General features: G+C 35.6%; 6 protein-coding genes across 13 annotated transcripts; 3 read left to right on the forward strand and 3 right to left on the reverse strand.

Moving 5' to 3' along the window:
• Positions 1–732: 732 nt before the first annotated feature.
• LOC105689525 (smoothelin-like protein 1) lies at positions 733–12,985 on the forward strand. Of its 5 annotated transcripts, none has more exons than XM_012406641.3 (8): positions 733–940; positions 5,271–5,308; positions 5,475–5,624; positions 5,710–5,829; positions 12,016–12,091; positions 12,191–12,314; positions 12,402–12,553; positions 12,637–12,985. In XM_012406641.3, exons 2-8 carry the CDS (start codon positions 5,293–5,295, stop codon positions 12,758–12,760), a joined length of 762 nt encoding a protein of 253 aa, XP_012262064.2. In that variant the 5' UTR covers positions 733–940; positions 5,271–5,292; the 3' UTR covers positions 12,761–12,985. The 5 variants fall into 5 exon arrangements, with proteins under 5 accessions (XP_012262064.2, XP_012262048.2, XP_012262056.2 ...); XM_012406625.3 differs by lacking the exon at positions 733–940 and adding an exon at positions 970–1,165; XM_012406633.3 differs by lacking the exon at positions 733–940 and adding an exon at positions 1,489–1,824.
• Positions 12,986–13,100: 115 nt separating this feature from the next.
• On the reverse strand, positions 13,101–15,975 carry LOC105689565 (geminin). 2 transcript variants are annotated; one of them, XM_012406674.3, is made up of 6 exons: positions 15,834–15,975; positions 15,529–15,758; positions 15,222–15,304; positions 14,902–15,020; positions 14,608–14,780; positions 13,101–14,497 (listed from the first exon to the last, which is right to left on the reverse strand). In XM_012406674.3, exons 2-6 carry the CDS (start codon positions 15,580–15,582, stop codon positions 14,438–14,440), a joined length of 489 nt encoding a protein of 162 aa, XP_012262097.1. In that variant the 5' UTR covers positions 15,583–15,758; positions 15,834–15,975; the 3' UTR covers positions 13,101–14,437. The 2 variants fall into 2 exon arrangements, with proteins under 2 accessions (XP_012262097.1, XP_012262087.1); XM_012406664.3 differs by having other exon boundaries at positions 15,222–15,340.
• Positions 15,976–16,204: 229 nt separating this feature from the next.
• Positions 16,205–19,211, forward strand: LOC105689509 (synergin gamma-like). 3 transcript variants are annotated; one of them, XM_012406575.3, is made up of 5 exons: positions 16,205–17,501; positions 17,580–17,743; positions 17,851–17,992; positions 18,095–18,237; positions 18,304–19,211. In XM_012406575.3, exons 1-5 carry the CDS (start codon positions 16,208–16,210, stop codon positions 18,523–18,525), a joined length of 1,965 nt encoding a protein of 654 aa, XP_012261998.2. In that variant the 5' UTR covers positions 16,205–16,207; the 3' UTR covers positions 18,526–19,211. The 3 variants fall into 3 exon arrangements, with proteins under 3 accessions (XP_012261998.2, XP_048508507.1, XP_048508508.1); XM_048652550.1 differs by having other exon boundaries at positions 18,095–19,211; XM_048652551.1 differs by having other exon boundaries at positions 17,586–17,743; positions 18,095–19,211.
• On the reverse strand, positions 18,529–19,865 carry LOC105689574 (transcription elongation factor SPT4). The gene is made up of 4 exons (XM_012406703.3): positions 19,660–19,865; positions 19,393–19,499; positions 19,253–19,308; positions 18,529–18,722 (listed from the first exon to the last, which is right to left on the reverse strand). The coding sequence occupies exons 1-4, from the start codon at positions 19,726–19,728 to the stop codon at positions 18,604–18,606; spliced, it is 351 nt and encodes a 116-aa protein (XP_012262126.1). The 5' UTR covers positions 19,729–19,865; the 3' UTR covers positions 18,529–18,603.
• An 80-nt stretch (positions 19,866–19,945) lies between these two features.
• LOC105689571 (protein mago nashi homolog) lies at positions 19,946–20,696 on the forward strand. The gene has a single exon (XM_012406689.3). The coding sequence runs from the start codon at positions 20,095–20,097 to the stop codon at positions 20,533–20,535; it is 441 nt and encodes a 146-aa protein (XP_012262112.1). The 5' UTR covers positions 19,946–20,094; the 3' UTR covers positions 20,536–20,696.
• Positions 20,697–21,666: 970 nt separating this feature from the next.
• Positions 21,667–26,792, reverse strand: LOC105689737 (lysophospholipase D GDPD1-like). Its single transcript, XM_012406991.3, has 7 exons — positions 26,558–26,792; positions 26,372–26,414; positions 25,807–25,988; positions 25,512–25,732; positions 25,301–25,434; positions 25,070–25,187; positions 21,667–24,948 (listed from the first exon to the last, which is right to left on the reverse strand). The coding sequence occupies exons 1-7, from the start codon at positions 26,679–26,681 to the stop codon at positions 24,826–24,828; spliced, it is 945 nt and encodes a 314-aa protein (XP_012262414.1). The 5' UTR covers positions 26,682–26,792; the 3' UTR covers positions 21,667–24,825.
• Between the last annotated feature and the right edge of the window lie 142 nt (positions 26,793–26,934).

Below are 26,934 nucleotides of genomic sequence, written 5' to 3' on the forward strand. Positions count from 1 at the left end.
CGAATTTTTATTTCTCTTTTTCCGCTTCAAATTCTCACCCCATTTTTATTCCACGTTTGTTACAGCCACGAATTTTTCCATTCTTCGAATCGGTGCAGGTGGAAAACTTATGCTGGGAAAAATCACATTCAGGTAAAGCTTTTTTGGTTTATCTTTTACCACCGATTTTCTCTCGGCAAGTAGATTCGTCTAATATAGTATATACGTAGATATATTATATCTAAGCCTTTATTATTGTACAGAACAAAGGAGAAGAACAAAAAAAAGTCGACGTTGTGTTATTTGAAGATTGAATTGCGAAATAATTTTAAATTAAACGTGAGTCACGAGAATTACAATGAATATATTTCGGCGTCTGTTGTGATGTAGGAACCTTCGTAATCCGCTAAGAATTCAGCGGAATTAACAGGCCGAAAGATAAAACGAGAAGAAAAAGAAGAATGTTGCAACGATATCGAAGAATTGCCGATCGAAGGTGATATTCAAATTTTCGCTAAAGATGAAAATTTTGAAATTTCATTCACCACGGTAGGAAGAATAACGAAAACGTGGCCGTGCTTTCGATTGTCTTTTTTTTGGGCGATTGATTTCTTCTGCCGTTTAGGGGGTCGCCGATAGCGAAGTTTGCGATTTTCCCGATTCAGGGGAAAATTAAGGTGTACATGGTGGTGGGCTTTGAGGTAACAGCAATAACTCCTGCTATTTTGAGAGATCTAAATCCGGCAGCGTGATGCCATACTTCAGCAGCAGCAGTAGCAGTAGCAGTAGCAGCAGCAGCATCAGCAGAACTTAGAGACTCCGAAAATCAACCTGGCGCGCAGTCGCCTTTAACTCATCGGCCCAAAAACCACCACCATCACCATCACCATCGTCATCTCCGTCATCATCACACCACCATACCACCACCACCTACCTCACCACTGCCTACCAACCCTCCAAGGTAGGTTACTATTCTTAAATCATTTCTACCGTTCACCAGCCACCGACTGTCATATCTTATTTTATTTTGAATTCTTTTCTCCCCAATCGACGTACACGTAACTAAAATTGTAAATTCTTCTTTCGCGCGGAAGAATTAGGTAATAGAAGAAGAGAGAAAAAAAGTAGCGAAAAAGTTTGTTTGCCCAGAAAAAAAGAAAAGAAAAGAAAAGAAATCGTCGTTGAGGTAAATATGAAATAGTGTACGATACTAAAAATCCGATAAAAAACCAATACGTGTACACGTACAGTGCGGTGTAAAATGGTACGATAACTGGTCGGAAGGACGTTTGATATATTTTCGAGCATGAGACAAAGCGGTGTATTGGTTTGTTTTATTTTTTCAGTTATTTTTTGTTTAAGTTTAAACGTGTGCTTTTGTAAAATACGTTGCTATCGCCGATGACCGCCACATTTGGAGTCGGGGAGTAGTTCTTGATGATGGTCTCTCGGTATATTCGACACGCGCGCGATCCTCTTCCGCGCTTATTCAGTTCCACACGTTTCTTCTATCTGTAATTCCACGCCCCAGTGCGCCTCTTTTAATTATTACAAAGTGCTTTGGCGCGTGCAAAAAAATCACCGCGCACACACCACCATCGTGATTATCTTAAATAAAACCCATTCCCTAAATAAGATTCACAATAATCGCAGTGATTCAGCCGCAGAGTTAACGAAGAACGCCAACACTTCACGTATATACCTTTCCCAATTGATGATATTCCGATCATTGAAATTGGCCATTTTTTTTTTTTAACGATAAATTTGGAAAATTTCAAAAAGAACTGAAAAACTACGCTGCTAAAATTCAACCTCGCGATACGCTCGTCGCGTTCATCTCTTTACGTAAGTCACACGTCTCGACGTATGAATATTTTTCTTTTTATTTCAACAATTTAGGGAGACAAAAATCGCACCATTTTTCGTACTCAAAGCGTGGTTTCCCCAACTATATAGAGACAACGTAACTTCTAAAAAGCTAGCGATCTATTTACGGTAATTTGATGTATCTACTCGTCTGCATATACATATACTACGGGTGTATAGATAGTATATATTCGCTAGGGCTGTTGGATACGATCAAACCATGTTGAGAGTCGTCTTCGAGATCGGTTGAAGAAAAAAAAGTAAAAAATCGTTCAGATCCGCGGGCGAAAGTGGAGACATTACTTATAGATCGTCGACGATTGCTACAGAGTAACCGTACATGGCATACGTAAGGCAAAACCTTTACAAGTAGTTAGTTATAGCTTGGTCTTGATTATACCAGCGAAGAAAATTTCATATCGCACACGTAGATAACTCCTCCGTGGATTTTCATGTATTTGTTTTTTCTCCCCGCCAGACGGAAGGCCGCGGCCATGCCGCCTAATATGTCCGGAGAACGAATTTTCTTACCGTCGGGTTGCCAATTTTCGTTAGAAAACTTGTCCACGGATTTATAAATAATATACGTCATCCAAAGTTTTTTTTTTATTTCCATATGTTGCAATTTTTTTTCGGCTTTTCGTTTTTTGAATTTTATCGAACCCAAGTTAACGTTGAATGTGCATCGGTACCCCAGAAAAATTCCAATGTGTCATTCAATATGTTCGCGTGAAATTTTCCGCTCAGGTTTACGGAATTTGAGGACTGAAAGAATTTGTCAAATTTTTGTTTCCCAAGATTATGAAGTTTTCGAAAGCAGGTACCTGAAATCTCATCGGTTCTTAGCGTACGTAAGATACGACGCGAAGAAATTTGTCGAAAATTTTAAAAGATGACCTGAATTTTGCGAATTCTTCGGACAGTGTTGGTTCGTTATTGGCAAAGGAACTGGCGGCCAAGGAAGCTAACGCTGGCTTAGTCGTGTGCGGCCGTTTGTCTTAGAGTCTGGTTAGTACGAGCTAAATTTACACGGCGATCACCAGCTGGCTATAAGCAGACGTTATACTTGTGGGTTTATCTCTTTGTCGGAAACCCGGCGAGGGGTTTTCCAACTTTGCACTAGTGTACAGGAGAAGCAGGAACTGCAAGTTTAACGAATTTCAAACTCGGTGACAAAGAGAGTTTAAACGACACTGCGATCGAAGGCTCATTTCACTCGGAGATTTTCAATTAAATGTATTTATTTTCTTCCGTTAAACACATTTTGTACAGTGTGCGATAAATTGAACAATTTACATCGTGTTTTCCATAAATTCATCCCCCTCGGTGTCGATTTTTGAGGTTTTTCTCTGCAGTGTGCACAGGACCGCGCGATGATTTTTTTTCTCTTTATTTGGAAACGACGTCCGTAATCGGCTTGAACTTCGTCGTTGGCATCCGAGGTGTGGAATGACGGTGTTAAAATATTGATTCGAATCAAGAATTACTCGCTGCGGTGAGTAATGAGACCTGAAAATTTCGCTAAAACGTTTTACACCCTTTTTTTATGTGAGGTTTTTCTGTAGTTTCGCCAAGCAAACGTTTTGCACGAGAAAATTTTTCACGCAGGAAAGTAAGTTTGAGAAAAATAATTCGAATAATCAAAACCGTAGTGGATCACGTTGACGAGCGGAGTTTGATTTTTTAAAATCGATCGGATATTTCAAATATTAGGTAAAAATTGATGGAAAATACCGTCGCACGTTTGGTAGTGAGTACACGTATGGTACATATAGATATTGTGTGAAATTATTTATAGATTTGGTGCCTCGTGCCGGGTGCAAGCCGATCAAGGCATTTGTAAAGCAGGAGCATCTGCTTCACACCTTTTTCGTTATGATAATTTTCGTTTTTGAGATTTAATCCGATAACTAAATAATTTTCCGATCGTAACTTCATTGATACGTATGTACCCATCTGGCATATCGAGATATACACATCATCGAGCGAAATTTTCATTCAAGATTCTTAAGTGACTTAGAATCGGTTTGCGAGTCTTTAGAAAAACCGAAAAACCAAACAAACGAACAAATTTCTATGGGTATTTCATACTTCGCTCGGTTTATTGTTCTTTTTTGTTTATATTTCAAAAAAATATACACAATATATCGTAATATCAGGATTTATTCATCAGCCACCTGTCGCGTTAACCGTGAATGGATGAACATCCATTTTGTGCAGTGCTAACGGTTTCAATTAGCTTAAAAAAAGGACGTTTCATTTTATTTTAAAGGTACATTAATTATTAGGAATATCTTTCGAAGAGAATTTCAATTAACGATGCTTTTTCAAAAATCTCTATATGCAATGTCTGCAGATAGTTATTTTAACGCAGGTCTATGTAACGAAAAAATCTGAAGGGTTAAACCTTCAATTTCTTGTCTATCTTGAGGTGAAAAATCGTTAACTGAATCGATCTACCTTTCGAAATGACAAAGCTTTCGCCGATAAGACCCTGGAAGAAGATAGGATGTGATAATGATGTGGTATGGATGTTTTTTTTTGTTATCTTCTGCAACGCATAGGTAGAACTTTCGCCAGACTCTTTATCGTACTCATCAGCATGAGCATCTGGGTTATTAGATGGAGGAATGAACAAGAATTTTCTATTTACTCAAAACAGGTCAAAGCTATTTTCGTGTAAAATAGCTTATGCCCAGTAGCCAACGTAACGTCGCATATTTCAATAGAAATTTACATCATACTGCACATTCTAAATAATCTAAATCCCAAATGAATAATAAAAAGCAAAATTAATGGGGAGGGAGGACACATGAGTTCTGCAATTACTGATAATGAATTATAATTACTTTGAGCGCAGGTTCGATTGTACAATTCCTGAACTTCATATACATACAGGAATATATGCAATCTTAATTATTTCTTCTTTCTTACTTTTCTTTCTTCCACATGATTTTTTTCTTGTATCTCTTTTTTTTTTTATCATCTGCAAGAACGTCAACGAAGCATTCCTCGATTAGAGGCGCACCATATGGAGATTACAAGTCACGTTACGGTATAACATCGATTTCATTGCCTTAATGCAACGCCACCGGTCAGACGATCTTTCAAAGCGTGTTGTACTACGTATTTTATCATCGACTGACCTGTTAAATGTTCGCTATCGAAAGAAACTATAAAATGTTAAATTATACTCCGGTGTACACGTGGGTGCAAATTTTATAACAAAAAGAGTAAATGATATAGACGACAAAACTTGTCGAACGTGTCAAACGAGCATAAATATGTACAAAGACGTTTTCAAACAGTAAGAGCAACTGACACGTGTCGAAAACAATCTAGGGAGATAATTTTTCTTGAACTTGGACGTGATTTTGTTCAATAATGACAATTGTTATATTTTTGTTCTCTTTTTTTGTTGTCAGGCGTCCCTATCAGCGAGGTAAGATGTCGGAAACTGAAGGTATGATATATCATTTGATGAGAAAAAAACAAACCGAAACAAAAAAAAAGAAACTTTTCAATTAACATGTTATGGATAATATAATAAAACCGAAATTGATTGAGAATCTTTTTTTTTTTTTTTCCATTTTTTTGGAACAACTGAGAAAATACGAAATACATTACAGTTACGCCTTCAGTACCCGATTCCGAGGAAGTTTCGGCAGATACAGATGATCATCCTGAAAAACCAGAGAATGAAAACGAGGATGATAACGGGGAAAAGGAAGAGCTGAAATCTCCGGAAAGGAAAGAAGAAACGAAACCAACTGAACCAGGTTCGAATCGATTATTCCATTTAGATTTTTCTCTTGTAATATCATCAACAATTTATGCAATCTCGGTATGACTCGAATGTTGTAGAAATTGAATCTGCTAAAGCGAATAATAAGAAAGAAGCGGATAAGAAATCGAGCGATGCTGAAACTCCAAGTTCTGCTGCAGTTAAGACAACGGTCGCGTCCGAACAAAGTAGTAAACCCGGTGAGTGCAATTTGTTGCCTGTATTAGTAGAGCGACTTCGTTCTGCGCTTGAATTATCCTGTTCGAGTCAGAGCAGCGAGGATCATTTGCCGGTCGAAGATTCTGGAATAGATTCGGAAGAGGATCTGAGGATGTGGGCATCGGGTCTGTGCAGTTCGATAGAAAATAATAATCAACAAAACAGTCCGAAACAGTTAGATTTAAAATTTCTGGAAGATCTTTTACTTTCGGATATACAAACGGCCTTGTCACGTTTACAAGATACGTTGAAACGTGTAAACGTCAACACCCTTACGAAGTATAATTCAACTTTAGATTCCACGAATAAATTGTATCTGCTAAGGCTTATATCTAAACTTTTGTCGAAATTAAAAATACCCGAGGAATTAACATCTAGCGAGGCATTACCCGAAGAAAATGGAGAGAAAACAAAAATCTCACAACAAAATGCTACCCAAAAACGACGCCGTGCCAACAGGCACACGATCGGAGTGTCGGCCGAGGAAATAGCTCACGCTAGAAGACTTTTGGATGAACAAAATTTAAGCTGCGGTGTTGGAATCGCCGATTCTACGGTTCAGGCAACGACAAAACCAATCGAACTCAAGGTTCCGGTGGTCAAAACTAAAGAAAAATTGAATGAAAGTAACGCTTTTGTCGCACCTCCTGCGATTCAACCGGTTATTCAACCACCGCTACCCCCACCGGTTGCGACGGAATTAAAATCGTTCGAGCAGGTACGAGACAAACATGTAAAGGATGCCATCAATCAACAACAAACTTATTACAACAAAAATAAAGAGTTTTACAAAGATAATTCCTATTTTCACACGCCGATCGATGATAATAATTCTGGGAGTTTGAACCGTGTCGAAATACCGTATAAAGATGATGAGAATTTCGCGAGTGGTGGTGAGGTGGAGGAGTATAATAATCAATCAGTTCCGTCCTTTTATCAGCAACCGATTGCGTCCAAGTATAACAAATTCGTAGCAAAAAAATCAAAAATCAAAAGAGCCAACACTATAGACATACCGAATTACCTTAAATTACAGGCTGAAAATTTTGGACAAAATCAATCCATATCTTTGAGACGTCCTATTGATATAGGAGACAAGAATTTATCGTCCAATACAAATATTATACCAGCATTTAAACCGAAAACTGATAACGACAGAAAATTTCTCGCTCTCATAAACAAGAACAACGACACAGCAGCGAGTAACAGTAATCTACCTTTCAAATCTTTCAATTATCGACAGCCGGCGAACATCGACAAAAATTGGAACAGCCGTTTTTCGAACATAAAAACGACCTTCGACAAACAGTCGTCGCATATACAGTCCTCCGAATTTGAATCTGAAAGAAAAATGAACCCGGATTCATCGAGAAGATCTCAAAGCGGGAATTCCGACAGTGCCGGTGAATCGGATGGGGTGGTTGTCGGGTCATTGAGATTATCGTACGCAGTTCCACCGTCGCCTAAACAAAAACCAGGAGGTTTCACACACGCTCCAACATCCCCGTTTCAAAGGATAGAAAAATCCTGCAATAAGAATGAAAATACTTCGATATTCAAATCGGGATACCTGCCCAAAGGAGGAAACTCGCTTCAGGACAAAGTTAAGATCTTCAATCAGGATCAGAGTACGGGAGTATCGTCGATAGTCGCTCAAAATAAGAATAAGTTTAATAAAATAAGCGACTCAACCAATTATGGAAACGTCGTCGAGCAGAAACCTGGTAAAATAAATCAACACGGACATTGGAACTACAACGCTGCTTACAGGCAAAAGGATTCGAATAAAATTGACTCTAAACAGGATAATACCATAAGGTCTGCATACTTGCCCGAAAATCGGAACGTCATATCTTCCAAACTGATAGTAAATGCCACCGTTAACGACGAGAGTCAACACATCCAACCGAAAACCAAAACGCAGTATCCCTACCCAGGATATACGAGCAATGCGAACCATATGAAAACCGACAATCAATATCAAACCGCAAACTATTATCCCGAGAAATTGTACAGCGGTTACGGTAATCAACAAAAAAATATCGACGTACCGGTACGCACGACCTCCCATTCGTTCATGTTGCAGAAAATCGCCAATCAGAATAATTATGAAAACAAACCGAGAGTTAATCGTTATTTAAACGACGCTCTGCAGCTTAAAGATGATAAAGAAACCAGGACCTCCCACCAACCTCTCACTACTCAATATGGTATAAAACCTGCCTCACTACCCATCGACAAATATTCAACGAACAGCGTCCCTCCAAAAAATTATGGGCCACCGGATAAAAACTCTGTGCCGTTGCAGAATTATTCTCAAAATGTCAATGCTCAAAAATCGACGAAAAGTTCCTCCCAAGATTATTCCAATAAGCCAAAGTCTAACGCTGAATATAAACCCATACAAACCTATCCGATAATCAACGATGGTCCTGTTCGTGTGAATAATGTTTCTCACCAAGCTAATACGATGCAAGATAACAAGCTGCCGTTGATTAATACGGTTAAAAATTACGCCACATCCTACGACAAGAATTCCATCCCGCAGTATTCTTCTCATCAAACAAACGATGGGATTAATTTGTTCAATATCCAGATTCAGCCGGACTCAAATTACACGACGGAAAGTTTTCCGAGACCGAGCGAGCCCCCCGGTGAAAGATATCCTGTTCACCAAACGACAAATGATACCGCGAATCAGCATCATCGGGCGGACGCTCACCATCAACCGAACCCCCTGAAGGATGTGAAACACTCTTCAATCTACGCAAATAACATCAGCGTTCAAAGTTTTGCTGCACCATCCGAAGCTTCGATTGATCATTTTGAGGGTAGAATAAATTCCGACGAAGTGAAAACTCAGCGGCAGAATCAAAACGAAGCTAATTTTCCATCCAGTAATCGTCCGACTGTGGATTATCGAGGCTCAAATTATGTTCCCTACGAAAGTTACCAGAGTAAAAAGTTGCCGGAACCGATAAATGACCAATCGAGGAGTTTTAATGAGAGTAATTATTACAATAATCCTGATTTGTCGCTAAATGAACGATTGCGAAGTCATAGTGGAAATCCGTACAACAAAACTCTGCCAAATCAGACTGTTTCTTACAATTCTATTCGTACCGGTGAACCCGTAGAGTCTTCGACAGATGAGAATAACTGTAATAAGGGAATACGAACGTATGTGGAAGAACCGGATAAAAGGTCACTGGGTGTTAATTTGTACGACACAGGAATTCTCGAGGATGAGAATATTCAAAATCAGGATATCAGTTCCGATGGGATTGTGACGAGATATCAATGTGCTATCGCTACCGTTGCCACTACTCCGGAAAGTTCGGAGGCTGACATCAGCGAGATAGTATTTCCAAATCCAAAATTGTACAACTTGAACGTTTCCGCGTATCCCACCGCCCCCGAGGAACCACAACCGATTATTGCCAAGTGCAACAACTACGAGGATAAGCCGTCGTCCGTAAAAAGCGAGGCAATAAATGAAATAAAAGATGAGTCTGCGGATGCTTTTGAGGAGATACAAAGGCACAATTTGCTCCAACAGCAAATAATTCAAAAGTTACAAGACGACGAGAACTCGAACAAGGTCCCCAGGAGACGATCGCTTGAGAAATTCAAGTGGGAAGAAAAATCACCGACCGAAGCGGAGCGGAGATTTTCGTACTTTGATAAATTTAAACACGAAGACAGATCGCCGACGAGTCAGCCGTCGAACTTTCCATTCAACAAAATAAATACTCCTCAAAAACAAGTCGAGGAGCCGGTCATCGAGAGCAATAATACACTGGAGAAAATCAACATATTTGAAGAAAAAAGTCATAATCCACCACCAGCTGTGACGAGACAACGATTCAGACCGTTGAGCATACCGAAGTTTGACAAACCAAGAGATTTTCCGCCCCCTAAAATCAACGTAGTCAGTCCCTCGAAAGTGGTCCAAAAAAATAGCGAAGAAAATAGCCCACAGATAATAGGAAGCTCTACAAATATTTGCGACTCTAGCGACGAATATTTGATGTCCTGTGCCAACAGACAATCTCGATCGATAGTCCTTTCGAAGTCTGAATCTTGGCATCAACTGGCACTGAGCAGGGGTAATTTGCAATTACCAGAAGCTTCGCCAAATCCGCTTTTGAAACCGCCGAAACCGAAGTCTCCAGCCTCGTTAAAATTGTCGAAACAGTACGAGGCGTCTTCGTCTTCTGATAATATGAAAAAAATGGAAGAAAAAATTCAGAGATACTTTCACAGTCCAACCAATATATCTGCTACTGAATCTAGTAATAGTAAACGAGAGTCGAAGAGCAAACGACATTTTTCAACAAAGAAATATCAAAGTGGTCTCGCTCGTAGTCAAACGATGCCACACTTGTACGATGAAAAATTACTCGACGAAAGTACCGACGTAGAAAAAGCATTCGATAGCTTGTTCAAGGAAGCAACAAAGTCCGATAATCGTTATTAATGGATAAATAGTCTTTAATAAGCATAATTTGTTTTAATAATAGTACGTTTACAAGAACTAAAACTGAGTCTGCAAGAATTTAGAAGCTGTGATAGCCAAACGCAGTTTTGTATGTCGTGTCTGATGTGTGTTTCCGAAGCCCTGGGATAGATGGACGTTGTTATATTTGAGGCAGCCCTAATAAGCAGTGAGTTTTTTTTTAATAGTATTATTAAATTTTTACTATGAAAAACAAAGAAGTGATGTTAGCATTTTTAAATTAAACAAAAAAAATAAATAAATAAATAATAGAATAGATACCATTAACATATTTGTGTGATTTTGTTTTACAATCAATATTCACATTCACAATACTCTTATTATAATTGCCTTGCCAGATTTTTTAATTAACTGTTGTTTTATAGTCCAATTATTTAACAGAGTTTTGAAATTCAATTAGTTCCGCATTAATCAAGTTTAAATGTATGAGCGTAGTGGTACTTTATAAATTTATCTCAATTTTCCAAAGCTCTCACTACATCTATTCTTCAAAAAATATCCTTTTACGATCACCGACTTGCTCTCAACAGATTTGAAACCAATTTATTGCAAAATTAAAATTACTCGGTCATACGATCATTAGATGGGTACATCAGAGTAAATCAATTATTATACGTAAAAATCAGTTAAAAATTGAGAAAAAGAAATTACATGTTCGTTGATTTGATGACAGACGACTCATTGTGCGACGAGAAGTAGATAGTAAAATCATAAATGGACGTTCAGTGCATTAAAATGAATGTATTTTTAATCAACTCAATTTAAATTATTGGACTTTTTACGAGAGGGTTACCAAAATACATTCTTATTGTTAGTTTGCTTTTTGCCAGCCCATCTTCGAAACACGCACTACACAGCACACATCAGGCATTTGCAATCAGTACAGACATACCTATATGGGTCATACTTGTACTTGGACAGTACCGGCCACTGATGTGTGCAAATTTGAAAATTTCTTCACAGATAATTCTAAAAATTCAAAACCTACTACACGCAGTCCTTTGTGGTTTGTTGTACCTTAAGAATAAGTAATTTTAAGTAAAAATCAGTGTGATATATTTGGAGTATTTTTGATTTGTTACCAAATAACTTGATTTTGAAAATGTGATTACCAAAGAACTGTGAACTATGATAAATTATGTACACCAAAAAAACAAAAGTATTTACGGAAAATTAGACTTACGGAAAACCATGACAATATTTTGTACGTCGAATTTTACTTATTTTTAGAAACGAAGCTAAATGATCGCATAAACATTCATCCTTCCTCTTCCAAATCCATCGAATCAAATTTACAGAAAATTATTCTCAGAACTCAAATTCGAAAAGATATAAAAAAAATTCGACCTACTTGACAGTGCTCAAGATACATTGATCTTAATCATCATAAATTTCATAAGAGATTATAATTTAACGAGATATATCGCCTCACATCTTCCAATACTTCAAAGAATCGTACTGAATAATTTTAAATTCTAGTTGATTAATATTTTGGATAGTGTGAGAACGTCAAAAAAATAATCAAAGAATCATTTTACCATGGATAAATTTTGAAATTCGGATTACTGCATGTTTTTAGTGGAATAAAAGACCTGTGATTATTAGTCTTTGAAATAATTTGGATAATGAATATTGAGTACTTTTTCAGCACCTAAGAAGCCCATGTCGCCATTTGCTAAGTTTCGTCAACTTGATCGGCAGAATAGTGCTCCTCGTACGCCAAGGTAAAGATGGAAAAATAACTCAAGTCAAATGGGAAAAAATTGTTGACAATTCCCCTATAGCATATCCGGATTATTGATAATTTTCGCCTCTTAATTCAGCACACCTAAATCACCTGGGAAGGACTTTCAATTTAAGTTCACTGACCCCGTGGTACAAAATAATGCCGTCCTCATAAAGGAAAGACTTTTGGCATGGTGTCGAGCAAAGACCAAGGAATATGAGGTGAAATTATTGAGTACAATGAAATTCGGATGTTTATGTGGCGCATGGAGCAATTTTTCAATTCATGATTGGGTTATATTCTTGTAGAACGTTCAACTTGATAACTTCTCTACAAGCTGGAATAATGGACTCGCGTTCTGTGCACTGCTTCATCATTTCAGACCTGACGCTTTTGATTACCATAGTCTCCGCAAAGAGGAACGTAGGAAGAATTTCGAATTGGCTTTTACCAAAGCAGAGTAAGATGAAATATTTTAAATCCATTCGTTGAGGTCTTGTTGCTCTACAACCGAAGCTCACGGATGAATTCATGAATTTTCAGCGAAGTAGCAGGGATTGCTCCACTGTTGGATGTTGAAGATATGGTGATAATGCAAAAACCGGACTGGAAATGTGTTTTTACTTACGTTCAGTCTATCTATCGTCGCTTCAAAGATGAGGATTGATAATTCTTCTAACTATCGTTGTTTTGTTATAAAATTTTTGTTACTTATCTTTATAAACGCATATTTTATTTATATACTATTTTTGTGATTAATAACGTGCAATAGTATTATTAACTGCAGGTCTCTATGCTGATTTAAAATGAACTTTATAATTTTTATATTCCGGGCATCTAACTCTGTACTGTCAAGATATTATAATATAAATTTGTACGTTTACAAAAGTCATTATGCTTTTCTCTTCTCATAATTCGAATAGACATTCGAATAACAGGTAGATTGATCGCAAAAATTAGATGGGGGTATATTTGTGATAGTCGTAGATGTAGCTGATCAGCAATACTAATGTATTATTCAGATTTATTCAATGAACATAATCTTGTACATATCAAAATTCTAATGATGGAGAAGCTATATTAGAAAATAGACATTTCTCTACAGTTGAAGTAGTAAAAGGATTCTCGATAAGGCAGAGTATTAAATTCAAAATTATATGAAAATATTTTTACAATCATGATCGTTAACAAAATAAATTACGTCTTTATTAAATAGAGAGGACTCCTATCTTGGCTATCAATGATTGATCAAAGTTGACAGTGAAATTCTCAGGAAAAAATTGTATAGGAAATATTTATAACACGATTAAACGTTGCAATTAGTCAGAAAATATACTGCTCGTGGGCACAGCATTTTTAATTTTTAATAAGTCAATCTGTAACTTAGAAAGAATGTCAAACACGATACCAATTATTTAAGAATTACAAAATGTTAAATTCTATATATTTCAATTTTATACCTTAAGAATGACCATTACATGTTTATAGATACGTATAATATGTTCCACCAAAAAGCGAACAGTTCGGGTTACTATGTCGTTGGATTAGGTATTTTTTTTTATCACTTTTAGCAATCAGCAGTTGATTAATTATCATAGCCATGAAATATTGATACAGCAATCCATTTTATAAATGTTACAAAAATATATAGCTTACGTTAGTCTATCTTTAATGGTATCTAGTAGGCAGTCTCAATTCTACTCTTTCTTGAAACACAATTTTTGCAGATTTCAAAGGCGTAATTTGAACAAACTTATCTTATGTATCGAATTGATGGAAAATCGGCTGCCGCTGGTAGTACGTAAGCTAAATCTTGTTCAAATCAACATTATACTTCACATAATCGATCTCGTTGGACGACTCAGAATCAACAATGCCTATTGAATGATTTCAGCGTCACATGTCAGCGGTGAAAACTCCAAAAAAAGCTTAAGAATTCTTATATCTATGTCAATTTCAGATGGGAATTCTAGTATACATTTTTCTACCAAGAGAAAAAGTCCACTAACTTAAATTCTCTACGAACTGGAATGTTTCCATGCGCAGTAGCGCAAGGTTTAATAATATGAGGCTACGTGATGCGGTGCATGTTTCGTACGTATTATAAAAATGAAGAGAAAAAATAATATTATCTGTGTTGGTTTCACAACGCGTTATACAAGTTTGTGGTAAAAAAAAATATTGTGTTTGTACTACTGATGAATAACTGAAACACCAGATATTCATTCATATCCTCAAATGAATAGCAGAGTTTTAATCTTTTCCAGTTACGATATAAAACTTGTGTTGGAAATTGGATCTTATGTGGTAATTGAACAGTCAAATATCTTACGCAACGAGTAATTCACAGTGCACTATCGTCTAACGAATTGTTGATACCATTGCCATCTTCGCCAATCATGTCCTAGAAAAAAAATATATATTTAGTACACCGACGATTCAAAATATCCATCAATATCTGGATATAACTCATGATAATAACAAATATTTTTGATTTTAGGAGATGTTTTCTACCTGTAAGACTTCAACGAGGGCTCTGGTTTCATCTAACATCTCTTTACACACACGATTTTCTTCTTCTAGTTTGGCAACTCGTTCCGTCAATACGCTATTTTCTTCCAATGCATCCTCAAGTGCAATACGTCGGCGCTCGGCTAGAACTTCCCAATAATTTTCACTGGGCCCAGCTGAAAATACAACGAAATATTCATGTAATGAAATCTAAAATTTTATAGGTCTTACTTCATACTCAGGAGATCAAGGTTACCGATGATAATAATAATAATGATATGCTAGTCAAAAAATTACCTTCTGAGGTAAGATCTTCCTGTGATATTATTATTTTTTCCTCAGTAGTTTGTATGCCTTTGTGGTTAACTTTTTTGCGTTTTCCAGTTTCAATTTTTGCTGTTTTTTCAGACATCTCACTATAAATAATAATTCACATAAGCCCAGATAAATATACTATGTTTACTTTGAGAATATAAAGCTATTAGTGAAATACTTGTGCAAGATAACATGATTGATATGTTCAAGAGCAGATCGGAGCAAGCAATGAACAGCTGAATTATATTTTGGCACAGTTAATATATGTATATCATGACTGTTAATTGTGAATAATTACTCACTTTTTAAGAAGCTCTTTAGCAGATGCTGTAGACCTCAGGGTTCTGCCGGCACCGACCAAGTTCTCTTTGTCCCTTGCAGCTGGCTGCAAAACATGTAAGGATTTCCTTACCTTTGTATCCTATTTACAGGGAACAGAAAGTAAATGAGTATTCTATCGACTCTGTGCTTTGGTGTGACTGAACGATGGGTTAAAATTATCTAGTGAATAAAGATGATACAAAGCGTTTTACATTTACTTAAAGAAATTTTTCCTCTAGTTAAACCAGGGTCTACTGCAGTTACCAAAAATGTGATCTTGTAACTAACCTCAGAAGCTCCAGTTTTGGCGGTAGAAACTTTGGTGGTACCTTCTGGTTTCATAGTGAAAATTGAAATACTGGCGATTCACCGTTTTACAAGACGGAAATAAAAGCGGTGAATTCTTCAACTTTTGCTGATGAATACAGACGTTTTCTAATATTGTTTTGCATCAATTATCAAGCGACCGTTTCAATTTTAAAAACACTGCAAGCTACGATTCCTCACAGCCATAGGCACTGTAAATTGATAGAAAGAAGTTTCAAATATGGTTTTTGGAAACGAATTCAGAGCTATTGCATCAGTTTACGAACCCTTAATTTGTAAACTCAAACACTGGTATCGTTCTCATAGCGTAAAATTATAATCCATGACTGAACGCGATTTGACAGACAGATCATAAAAAAGCTCGTGCCTAAAAAATGCTGGTATTTAAAAATTATTAAAACGAAAAAGGTAACATGTCGGAGAATATATCTTTCGAATTGAAATGTAGAGGACTGTGAAATTTGAAATCATTAGATTTTCCCCGTGTGATATATATGTAACACATATGTTTCATATACCAAAGATGTGTTTTTTAAAATACATCTGTTGAGCTGTTTAAAAATGAAGGTTTTCGAGAATAGTATGAGTTAAATTATGCAGTTGGAAAAGTTAAATTTTCATTACTGTTGAAAATTATAAAATGAATCGAAACAATCACAATATGGATAAAAAATTGTCTCAACTGCCAAGTTGGTTGTGGACAACCTCAAATTCTTTACCAGGGGTATACAGACAAATTTGGGAAGGAGTGAAAGAAAATAGATCTGCTATCTACGCATCGTCTAGTACGGTGAGTGAGGTACTAGTTGATACCAATAAGGTTTTTCCACTTCTACTGACTAGTCAATTACCAACTGAAGTCCTTGGATATATTTGGAGTCTCGCCAATCACAAGTTTGCTGGCCAATTGACTGAACAAGAATTATACGTCGTTTTAGCTCTGGTAGCTATCGCGCAAGCTTCCTATACCTTCAACAGTTTGGATATTTTACATTTAATGCCATCACCACCAATACCAAGTTTAAATTTATCACTAATCGAAGGAAAACAAATTATCCAACCAGTAAAATTTGAACCCAAGACTCAATTGGCAAATTCATCTTTTGATGCAAATGATGAGTTCTCAGATTTTCAAAGTGCTGCTCCTGTTAATGCTATTCCCAGCCTTCCCATGTTGGATACAAAACAGGGATCAGCTATAGGAAGCCGACTTGCAAATCATAATCTTGGAGTGAAAAAATCCAGCGACAAACCGAAGAAAACCAATGCCTGCAAACATGCCTCGGGTAGTCAGTTTCGAAATTCTAATAGCAACTCGAGTTCGACCACTCATAACAAAGACCAAATAGCTATTGAACAAATAACGATGGAACTTTTTCCTAAATGTTCTCTGAAAACACAATCCAAGGTGGTCATACTTAAAGATACTGCGATTCGCAGTAGTGAGGTCCTGAAAGATAATAATGTTAACAGCAGGGATCCTATACATTTTATGGATAATATTCCTGCTGTAGATAATACAGTTCTAAAGTTACAAGAGTCACGAGATAAAATACTCCCAAAAAAGGAACCAGAAGCCAGTCGATTAGACCTGATGAGCACTCAGCCAGTTGAGGACAAATACAGTGCACTACGAGTATTGATTGAACAACCACAGACACCAAAATTAGAAACAGACCTTGCTATCGAAACTGCAATGGATGATTTTGGCGACTTCGTGTCTGCTCAACAGCCTGAACCACCTTCTCAAACTCTGCCTGCTCAAGAATCAGTAGATTTTTTCTCATCCTTTGACTTTAAGGACTCAAACAATGACTGTGCAACTGAGAACACATTGGATCAGCAGATATCTGATTCGTTCAGCAATCTCAGGGTGGAAAGTGTCACTGACCCAAGTTTTTCGATTGAAAAATCTGATATTAATAATGATCCAGGTTTATTAATTTATCACATATGTCCAAGCAACAGCAATTATATCTAAAGACGTTTACTGATAACAAGTATTGTTGCAGATACAGTTATTCAGAAGGAAGATAACATTTCAGTGAATAGTATAGAACTGGGTAGTGGATCGCTCAACTGTATACCGAGATCTGGTTCCGTTCCAAGTCTAGATCTGAAGTGTTTTTTGACAAATAGTCAGGATGAAGATCACCAAATAGAAAACATGCACCAGGTTTGGATATCTGAATTTGTATATTGGAGATGTGTTTATTTTTTGTCAGACCATCATGTTTAATTCATCTTAGAATATTCATTATTGCATATTTAACATTTTTACAGCTGATTTATTGGGAATGGAAACAGTACATGGAAAGTTGTGTACTGCTGTTGCAAGTTGCAGCTAATATATTTACCAGTATAGCCTCGGAAGAAGTTTTACAGGAAGTTCTATCCACAGCGCAAGGATATAATTTTTTATGCAGTAAGCTTAAAAATTAAAAAATTATCCCTTGTTAGAATTGATCATGCTTTTGTGAAAAAATGGCATCTACCCATTGATTAAATATTCAATCAAATATTTCAGATTTAGCTGAAGTAGCAGCAGTTTGCAGACGAGTCAATTTTTCCCACAAAGAGTTAGATATTAATATCATGGGATTTGATGATCTCCTAATGGATATTGACAGAACTTGGGCAGAGATGGAACCTTTTTATTCTAATATTCCGGTAATTCATTTAGCTAGCAATGCGCTCACAATTTATCATGATGTTACATTTTGTAATTACTTTCAGATCGTGACAGAATTGCCAGTTTGGCCTTTACACCAAGGTGAGAATATTACCTGTTCGCTATGTTTGACAGTAGTGACGAGTGGTAGGATTGTTTGTAATGAGAATAGTTATCACGTGACTTGTGCAAACTTATGGTTAAATTGTGTGAACAATCACCTGCCAGTTTTATCCTACCCACCGCCTTTACTATCGACTACATCACTCAGTAATAGTCATGTCTGATTATTAACATGTACAAATATTTTATTGTTTATTTACTCTTCTCAGTATTTATCACGTACAATAGGGTTGTGCAGATCACTATCGTTGGCTCGTATCACGTGGCCTGTACACGATTCCTCGACTCTTCATTTCTCTAATAACGTTGCTAGGCAATCGTCCGGACACAGAAATTGCGTATACGCCTTTGCAAAAACGATCTGAAATAGAAAATTTGAATCTCTTATTATTAATGCGTCTTTGCTTCAGCAATGGTAAATTATTAATTATTACCAAGTGAACTTGAAGTTATTTTAGTAACTCGATAACATTAACAATGATAGTATTTCATTAATAATACCATTTAATGTTCATAGAATCAATTACATAATCACAGTTTGTATTCACTATAGAATTTAAGGATTGTTGATTAAGAATTAAGAGTCTCTTTAAAATATGAATGAAAAGAAATCACGTAATACCTGAAACACTCATAGGACCACTCATGATTGATATAATATCATTCCATGTAGTCTAACAATTATTAATTATATTGCTTAGTTAAACATATGAATATATTCTCTAATAGAATGATGACTTTCACATTACGTATACTAGTTTTGATGACTACTAGTAAAGATTATCTGGTAAATCCTGTTTCAAATAGAGAATTTAGTAACAAGGAATAAATTATTGTTTCCAAAAATGAATATCTAAATATTGAATTTTGCAGTATAGTATTTTCACTTACTTATCCTCTGCCATTTGCATACCCAACTATCCTCTGGGCTCATTACTGCTATCATCCTAAAAATTTAAGTGAATTATGACTTTTTTATGTCACTGATGAAAATAATATGCAGAGGTCAGTTGATATCCTTATGTTCTTACCCATCAAAATTAGAACTTGTGCAATCGAACACATTGTCCTTATTATTTTTCATTCGCAGGAACTCGTCACAGTTATCGCAACCATCAAATTCAAACTGATCGAACGTCTAGAAAATAATAAGGTGGTCATGTAATAAAACATGATCTCTCGTGGATGGTTAAATCGTATCCCATATTTTCTCGGAGATCAAAAATAGCTGCGAAACACAGACTTCTAGTAATATTATTTAGGTGTACGGTTATGTCAAACCATAGCAATTACAGTACCTTGATCAAAGAACACACCAAACATGCTCTTAGTCCACGTAAATCTTTGGGTACTGTTTCCATAGACATAATTGATGAAATTCTTTTCTATTAATAATTAATAAACCCACTTGATTCACTTATTTATCAAAGTGCTAAGTTGACAGGTGCGAAGCTTTTGATTCACTCGGATACAACGGGTAGACATTTTTACCAGCCAGTACTGTTCAATCCACCATCTAACTATTGGTGGTTTATGCAGATAACGGTAGAGGTAGACCATTTGTTGCTTTCAGGTCTGCTCTGGTAGTATTCCTACATTCTGCGATTGATCATTGCTCCGGTATTAAAAAAGTAATAGGCAGCGTCTGTTGGTGTTCAGATCTTAATATTTGTTGTAAAGAAAGTATCTTATAGATCTAATATAGTTGAAGAAACTCCTGAAGCTGTGAGAGAATGTCGACGGATTTTTATATACGCTACTATGTGGGCCACAAGGGTAAATTTGGTCATGAATTTCTCGAGTTTGAATTCAGGCCGGATGGCAAATTGAGGTACGCAAACAATTCCAATTACAAAAATGACACGATGATTCGTAAGGAAGCATACGTTCATAATTGCGTCATGGAGGAACTTAAGAGGATAATTCAAGACTCTGAAATAATGCAAGAAGATGATTCTTTGTGGCCACAACCTGATAGAGTCGGTCGACAAGAGCTAGAAATTGTTATTGGGGACGAGCACATTTCATTCACAACATCCAAAACTGGTTCACTTCTGGACGTCAATCAATCCAGAGATCCTGAGGGTCTACGATGCTTCTACTACCTCGTACAGGACCTCAAGTGTCTTGTATTCTCTCTCATTGGACTTCACTTCAAAATAAAACCTATATAAAAAAGTCGCTTAATGTATACCCTTTCAAATTATGCTTATATAAAATGTATCTTCTTCTACAACTAAAGTAATGTAAAGATCATTTTATTTATAGATGCTACATTTTGTATACGATCATTATTCCATGTTTGTAAGCAATAAATGTTTCAAATACCAATTAATTATAGCTTGAATCCAGCACTGTAGTGTCTTGATGAATTCATTGCTTGGTAGCGTCATGTGAGTGAACATAGGCACTCTAGTCAATCGACTGTATTGACGAATCGAAAATCTAGCTGTCAGCCGAATAACGAACATTCATTTCGGATCGCGAATTCGAAGTAGAAGGTTGGTCTGTCAAGGGTCTCACTTCTTGAATTTTTCTCCTGCCACCATAATCTGTTCTATTTCCGTTACGTTTATTATTCAGCCATTATCACATAACTGCAGCTATCACGGTAACTGCTATTACCAGTAAGATTACCATACGGTTTTTTTCAATGCTTGGTTTTCCGTGATTTGTGCACCAGTCAAGTGATCTGTCATCGTGGATTATTTTCCCGCGGCTAGCCACAGGTGAGCGCGCGATTTGGGTAATTACATACTGAAAACATTATTTCCCTACAAAATAAGAATGGAAAGTACAATGTACAATGCACAGTTCTTTTTTAATTTGTAATTCATAATATAAGTAGAAAATTCTAATTAGGATCTGTTTCTGATTTGTCTAGAATTATCATGGATAGTCGAACTACTGCAGATGCGGTGCACCAGATATTCAGAGCACCTTACTTTCTCTGTTTGACATGTACAGCAGAATTTCCTAGCGACAAGATTGAGCTGCACTATAGTCACCCTCATGCATCAGGTCAATGTTGCGCATATTGCAGAATACCTTCGGTTCATCAATATCGTGATCACAGGCAAGTGACTCAAGTTTGGCATAAATGCCCAAGTAGACCATCAAATAGAACCACTTAAACTGTCCATATCATTGTGCAATGTGTATTCAATTGATCATATTACCGAATCAAAGCAGTATTTAAAATATGCTTGTGGTCGATTGTTCTCGAACAAAACTACATTGCACCGATAGAGAACAATCTCAATTAAATATTTCGCCAATTCGTAAAAGAAGATTAATTATTCTGCTAGGAGAATCTATACTTTATTATACTTAGAAGATTTGATACATTTATACAATCTTTTATATCACTTTTTAAATCAAAACGGATAATAACGGTATCATGAATAATGAAGTCACAAAGGACATTGATAATTGCATCAGGTATCCACGTAGTGCTGATAATTTTGAAGCATTATATCATGATTGAACAGATAAAAATATGACCTCGATTATACATATAAACCGATTTAATAACACTTACAATTACTCTGAAAGACTTCCTGAACCTGGATAATTGGTTATTCTGTTTTGTGTATGTTGATCCCAAAATCTGTATATCTTGCAGATTAAAGAAATCGCCAATACTGTTCAGTTTTCAGACAATTTATTCATTTGCATGATTTATTCAACTCCTACAATTTTACTTGTCGAAAATACAGATATTTGGAGAGTTTATAGAAATAAATGCAAATACAAGCAAATAATCAAGGGATTTCTCATTAGGCTACTTGTCAACAGTATATAAGGAGATTGAAACTTATGCTCCATTGATGTGGTATGTAGAAAGTTAATTACAAGCTGTTTTTAAGCAATCCTACAACCAGTTGTAATATGTCGAAGCAATCACGATAAAGTGAAAGAAATATTCTCAATTAGCTTGTTGCATTGCTCCTTAGTATACAAAGTTTTTAAAGTTCAATAAGTTTTTTGGTATACTACGAAAAGGTTTTGTCCATAACAACGAAATCTCAGGGTAATTAGAATCAATATCTTCTAGCAATTAGAGGATACATTCAATGACAAAACATTCAAAATTACGATACAAGCCAACTGTAGTGGTGATTGAAAAAAACTGGCAAATAGAAAATGTATATTTACACAATTGATATTGTGTTCTACCACCAAAAATATAATTAGTATTTGCATGGCCATGTGTTTCTATGGATTTATTTATTGATAATAAACCCAATAAATAAATTTGGCTTGTATCTATTAATTTCAAATATAACAATTATTATACTCATTTACATTTGGATGAATGCAGAAATGCATTTACAAGTAACAACGATTCATACTTATTTAATAATACATTTTTTCGATTAATATTGAAGTAATCCATGTCATAAAAGCTAAAGTTCATGGTGGATTCAAAGTGAAACTAGGTAGCATATTTAAGTTTTGTATAAATACACTTATATATTATGAAAATACGCTAATCTCCTTGACTTTTGAATAGACATAGGAGAAAGATTATTTTAAAAACGTGAGTCCATTGCTCCAAATTTCAAAGATCATTCCACAACGAATCAACAGCCACAAATTATTTATTTCACTTATTATAACAATATAATTATGTACTTTTGGCTTTCATTTACGTGATTGTATTGAGAAATACGATTTTCACGGGTTAAAAGGCATGTGGAAGCCCTCATTTTGTATTTAATTAACCAATTATTTTATTTATCTGTTCATTTTTTTTCTTGCTTTATAATAGTATATTTTATTATGATTTCGAGTTACTTGAGTAATATACAATGGCAATGTACCACTTTAAGGAAATTTTGTTCTTAATATATCATTGTGCAAGAAGGAAGTATAAGTTACATCCGAGATACCAAAAACCAAAAGTACACAAATGATTATAATAAACACTTACAGTTATAGAATCTATGACAGAGACTGGATACATATTGATCACCTAATTGGAAAGGGAGTCTTTGTTATCCTCTTATTGTACCACCACAATACAGGTTCTATTTAAATTTTGTAATTGAATAATACTTTCTCAACTATACTTGTCTGATAATAGCGAACAATATGACTTCATATAATATCGGATGTATTTACAAGACACTGAATTATATAGTGTCACTTTGTTTACTTATATAATTTTGAGGTAAACGCGGATAACTAAAACTTATAGCACTTAACTTCTTAAATTTTGATGATCAAGAATAATGAAATAAAGTACGTATTAGTATGATAAATAGCTTTGGCAACATAAACGAAGCATATTTCTCGCACTATGTGATTATAATCTAATCTTAAGTTATAAAATTCGACACAGACTTTATCAACAATGTGTTAATTAACACTATTTTGAGTATCCACCTTAGCAGTGGACTAGTATACATATACTATTTGATGAATGGTTGCAGCTTCGCGTTTAAAAAGAGGGTGTGGTAAAATAAAATAGTATGGCAGTATCGTAACTATGCATAATACTTATTCATATTTCGAAGCTATATACTGTGAAGGTGTGTGACGAATCATCCACTTATAGTCTCAGTTTGTAGTAAATTACTTTCAGAATATTCCAACCGGCATTTATCAGTCGAGGTAATGGAAATTAAAAAAAATCTCATTTCTGCAGAATTCATTTCTATTGGAAAAATGCGAAAATGCCTTCAAAAACAGGAACTTGAAAGTAGAAAATTGAACCGACTAGCAGCACGTCTTCGTCTAATACTTGCATGATAACGGAGCTGGGTAAACTGTTTAATTACCCAAATTTACTAAGGGTAAAAGAAGACTAGAGAATTAATTTTGACCTTGCTCTAAATATCTACGTCAATTTTCATAATTTTCCGCAATACTGTTCGATGTATAAAATATATGGAAACAGTGAACTATTTTCTGTTCGCCTCTGAGATTTTAGTAAAAGATTTGAAATTTTAGGATCCTGGTGGCGTGACCGCATAGCCACCGAAGAAACTTTATAAATTTGTTTACTTAACTGAATACATTTTATAAAAAAGTCAGGTATTTCGCATTTGGTATAATGGTCCGTTTAATACATGTATACTTAATTTTTATCCAGCTCTGTAGAGTGGGTCAATTAAAAAATTTGGATCCATTTCAATTCAAAGATATTCTACACAATAAATAATTAAAATTTTTCCAATCATACAATAACACTTCTATAACCCAAGTGAAGTAATTTTGAACTGGACATGTTTTACCTCTAAATATTACGTAATTTACAAATTTATAGAAAAAAAAAAAAAAAAGTATTCAACTGCCAACAGAAATCCTTACAATCATAATTTTTGAATACATATATCAGTACGTTGAGCAGTATAGGTAATTTCAGATCAGGAAACATCTCTGTCAATAGCATTAAACGTTAAATGAACGCCTGTTGTTGACTCTGCCTATAAATCGTACGAAAAAGTCGTTGTACATTAAGAAGTACCATTCTGCAAAAATAATTTCAGCCTTGTAGGATAATCTGTCATTACACCCGTTGCACCCAGGTCAAAGGCTTCCTTAAATTCATCCTCCTTGTTCAATACCCAAAAGTATACCTATGAATGAGAAATTACTAGATCGTAAGAAAATGTCAATCATAGCGATCATACAAAATAATACCATTTGCATATGATCGATTTTAAATTACAGTTCATCAGGTTACCATCAATAACTCACATGTATACCACGAGCCTGCAAGTGATTGAACAAACAAGGTCTCATGAGTAGCAAATTGATCGAGCGAACCACTAATTTCTCAAATGGAAGGAAAGATGGACTTGGACCACCTTTGCGCCTAGAAGTAAATAGATGCATATTCAATTTAGTAAATTAAATTATAGTTTTCCTGAAACTGTTAGTGGTAAAAATTTTTTATTTCTACAGTGTCCTTATTCCAAATATATTCACCTCAAATAAATAGATGGTAGAAATATTTCCAGATGAGTCTCTTTCAAAGGCACAAATGGTAGTAAACCGGTGTACATCAGAAATATGAGTAGGGTAACACGTTGCATGGAGAACAATAAATTTACATTTGGATTCTGGAATATATTCAAAAAAAAGAAATGAGATTCATGTTGTCAAATGGGTCTTATAGTCTGGATTTCATTTTACTAACCGCTTTGTAACATTTCTTAGTTATTTCATCACTGAAGTTACCCCAGACAGTGAAATCTTCACGATTGTACTCCTTTATAAGATCGGACACTTTGGCAATGAGCCGATCGTCATTGACTTTGATATCAATATTTATTGGAAGGTTTGGGAAAGCGTCGAATACTTCTTTCAAGAGCGCGAATCGTCTTTCTTCTTCTTTCTCCGACCCAACAAACTCCATATCTGTTAAACTTTACCTCTTAAATGGATTTAACAAAAGATTACAACTTTAAAAAACGACGATGTGAGTTAACTACCTGGGTCAAAATCAATGGGAAGGTTTCGTTTCAACAATGGTAAATCCTTGTAGTCCAAATCTGATATATTTCTGTTTGTACCAGTGCTACGTAAAAGATTTTGATCATGAGATACGACCACTTGACCATCTCTGGTTAAGTGACAATCCAACTCCAACATTTCTGTTCCAATTGCAACAGCTCTGTAACAATAATTATTCATTCAAAAATAATTCACATGGCCATAGTTTTTCCTCAAAGAATCTGCATTCTGGTTATTAAGACCTTGAATAATGATTGTTTGCATTTCCAAGCTATCGATGACGTCGATAAATATTTGATTTCAAAGATAAAGGCTAGTCTTTGAGGAATAATCGCAACATAAAAAACTATCTTACGTTCGTTCTGATTAATTAATACGTGGACAAGCAAATCAACCTTCATAGATATAATGATACATATTTATGAGTAAAATAATCATAATTTCATGTTCCATTGAATAAGCATGATCATATTTCTGTAATATTTTTTAACTTATCACCAGAGCAAACAAAGGCAGGAAATGGAAATGTTGTATGACACATACCTCCTAAATGCACACATTGTATTTTCGTAACTCTCGCCGGCACCTGGAAACAAAGAAAATGATAAAAACGATGTTATTCGATGCTGGGATGACAAATGAGTTTGACCTAATTAGAAATCAAATTTCAGGCACAAGAGAATTATTATAAAATCGTCTTGAAAAATCAGGTAATGTTGTAATACGTACCGCCCCTATGACTGATGTGATGGCACATGAATTTCACCTTTTTTTTCTTGTGAATTAATGTCGGATACTTGAATAAAAATACAGAAGTTATAACGTACCCTCCTATTAGAGCGTAAAACAACATTTTATTTGGTAATCGTGTGGATTAGAATGAGCTGCGACCAGTCAAGCCGAAGGCAATAAAGTGACAAGTAGCAGACGATAAATTGATGTTATTATTATGTTTAGATTGGAGAAAGATTGAAGCAGACGACGCACGGCTGTCAAGTGTCAGCGATCTCCCCACTCATCCTGGTGGTGGTAGCTGGTAGCGAAAGTCACGGATAAAACAGAAATTTCACGGCTAACTGTGCATTTTGTGTCGGGCAATGGACAGT

Source organism: Athalia rosae, chromosome 3 (genome assembly GCF_917208135.1).
Source record: "Athalia rosae chromosome 3, iyAthRosa1.1, whole genome shotgun sequence".
NCBI lineage: Eukaryota > Metazoa > Arthropoda > Insecta > Hymenoptera > Athaliidae > Athalia > Athalia rosae.

Coding starts and splice junctions, on each gene's coding strand:
- LOC105689525 (XM_048652555.1), top strand. Junction 12,092..12,190: donor AGTGCTCCTCGTACGCCAAG/GTAAAGATGGAA, acceptor CTCTTAATTCAG/CACACCTAAATCACCTGGGA. Junction 12,554..12,636: donor TTGGCTTTTACCAAAGCAGA/GTAAGATGAAAT, acceptor ATGAATTTTCAG/CGAAGTAGCAGGGATTGCTC.
- LOC105689565 (XM_012406664.3), bottom strand. CDS start 15,582: ATGAAACCAGAAGGTACCACCAAAGTTTCTACCGCCAAAACTGGAGCT. Junction 15,021..15,221: donor GCTAAAGAGCTTCTTAAAAA/GTGAGTAATTAT, acceptor TATTATTTATAG/TGAGATGTCTGAAAAAACAG. Junction 14,498..14,607: donor CCCTCGTTGAAGTCTTACAG/GTAGAAAACATC, acceptor TTTTTTTTCTAG/GACATGATTGGCGAAGATGG.
- LOC105689509 (XM_048652550.1), top strand. CDS start 16,208: ATGAATCGAAACAATCACAATATGGATAAAAAATTGTCTCAACTGCCA. Junction 17,502..17,579: donor TGATATTAATAATGATCCAG/GTTTATTAATTT, acceptor GTATTGTTGCAG/ATACAGTTATTCAGAAGGAA. Junction 17,993..18,094: donor AGGATATAATTTTTTATGCA/GTAAGCTTAAAA, acceptor CAAATATTTCAG/ATTTAGCTGAAGTAGCAGCA.
- LOC105689574 (XM_012406703.3), bottom strand. CDS start 19,728: ATGTCTATGGAAACAGTACCCAAAGATTTACGTGGACTAAGAGCATGT. Junction 19,500..19,659: donor TGGTGTGTTCTTTGATCAAG/GTACTGTAATTG, acceptor ATTATTTTCTAG/ACGTTCGATCAGTTTGAATT. Junction 18,723..19,252: donor ATGCAAATGGCAGAGGATAA/GTAAGTGAAAAT, acceptor TTTCTATTTCAG/ATCGTTTTTGCAAAGGCGTA.
- LOC105689571 (XM_012406689.3), top strand. CDS start 20,095: ATGTCGACGGATTTTTATATACGCTACTATGTGGGCCACAAGGGTAAA.
- LOC105689737 (XM_012406991.3), bottom strand. CDS start 26,681: ATGTTGTTTTACGCTCTAATAGGAGGGTACGTTATAACTTCTGTATTT. Junction 26,415..26,557: donor TCACATCAGTCATAGGGGCG/GTACGTATTACA, acceptor CTTTGTTTCCAG/GTGCCGGCGAGAGTTACGAA. Junction 24,949..25,069: donor TGCAGGCTCGTGGTATACAT/GTGAGTTATTGA, acceptor TCTCATTCATAG/GTATACTTTTGGGTATTGAA.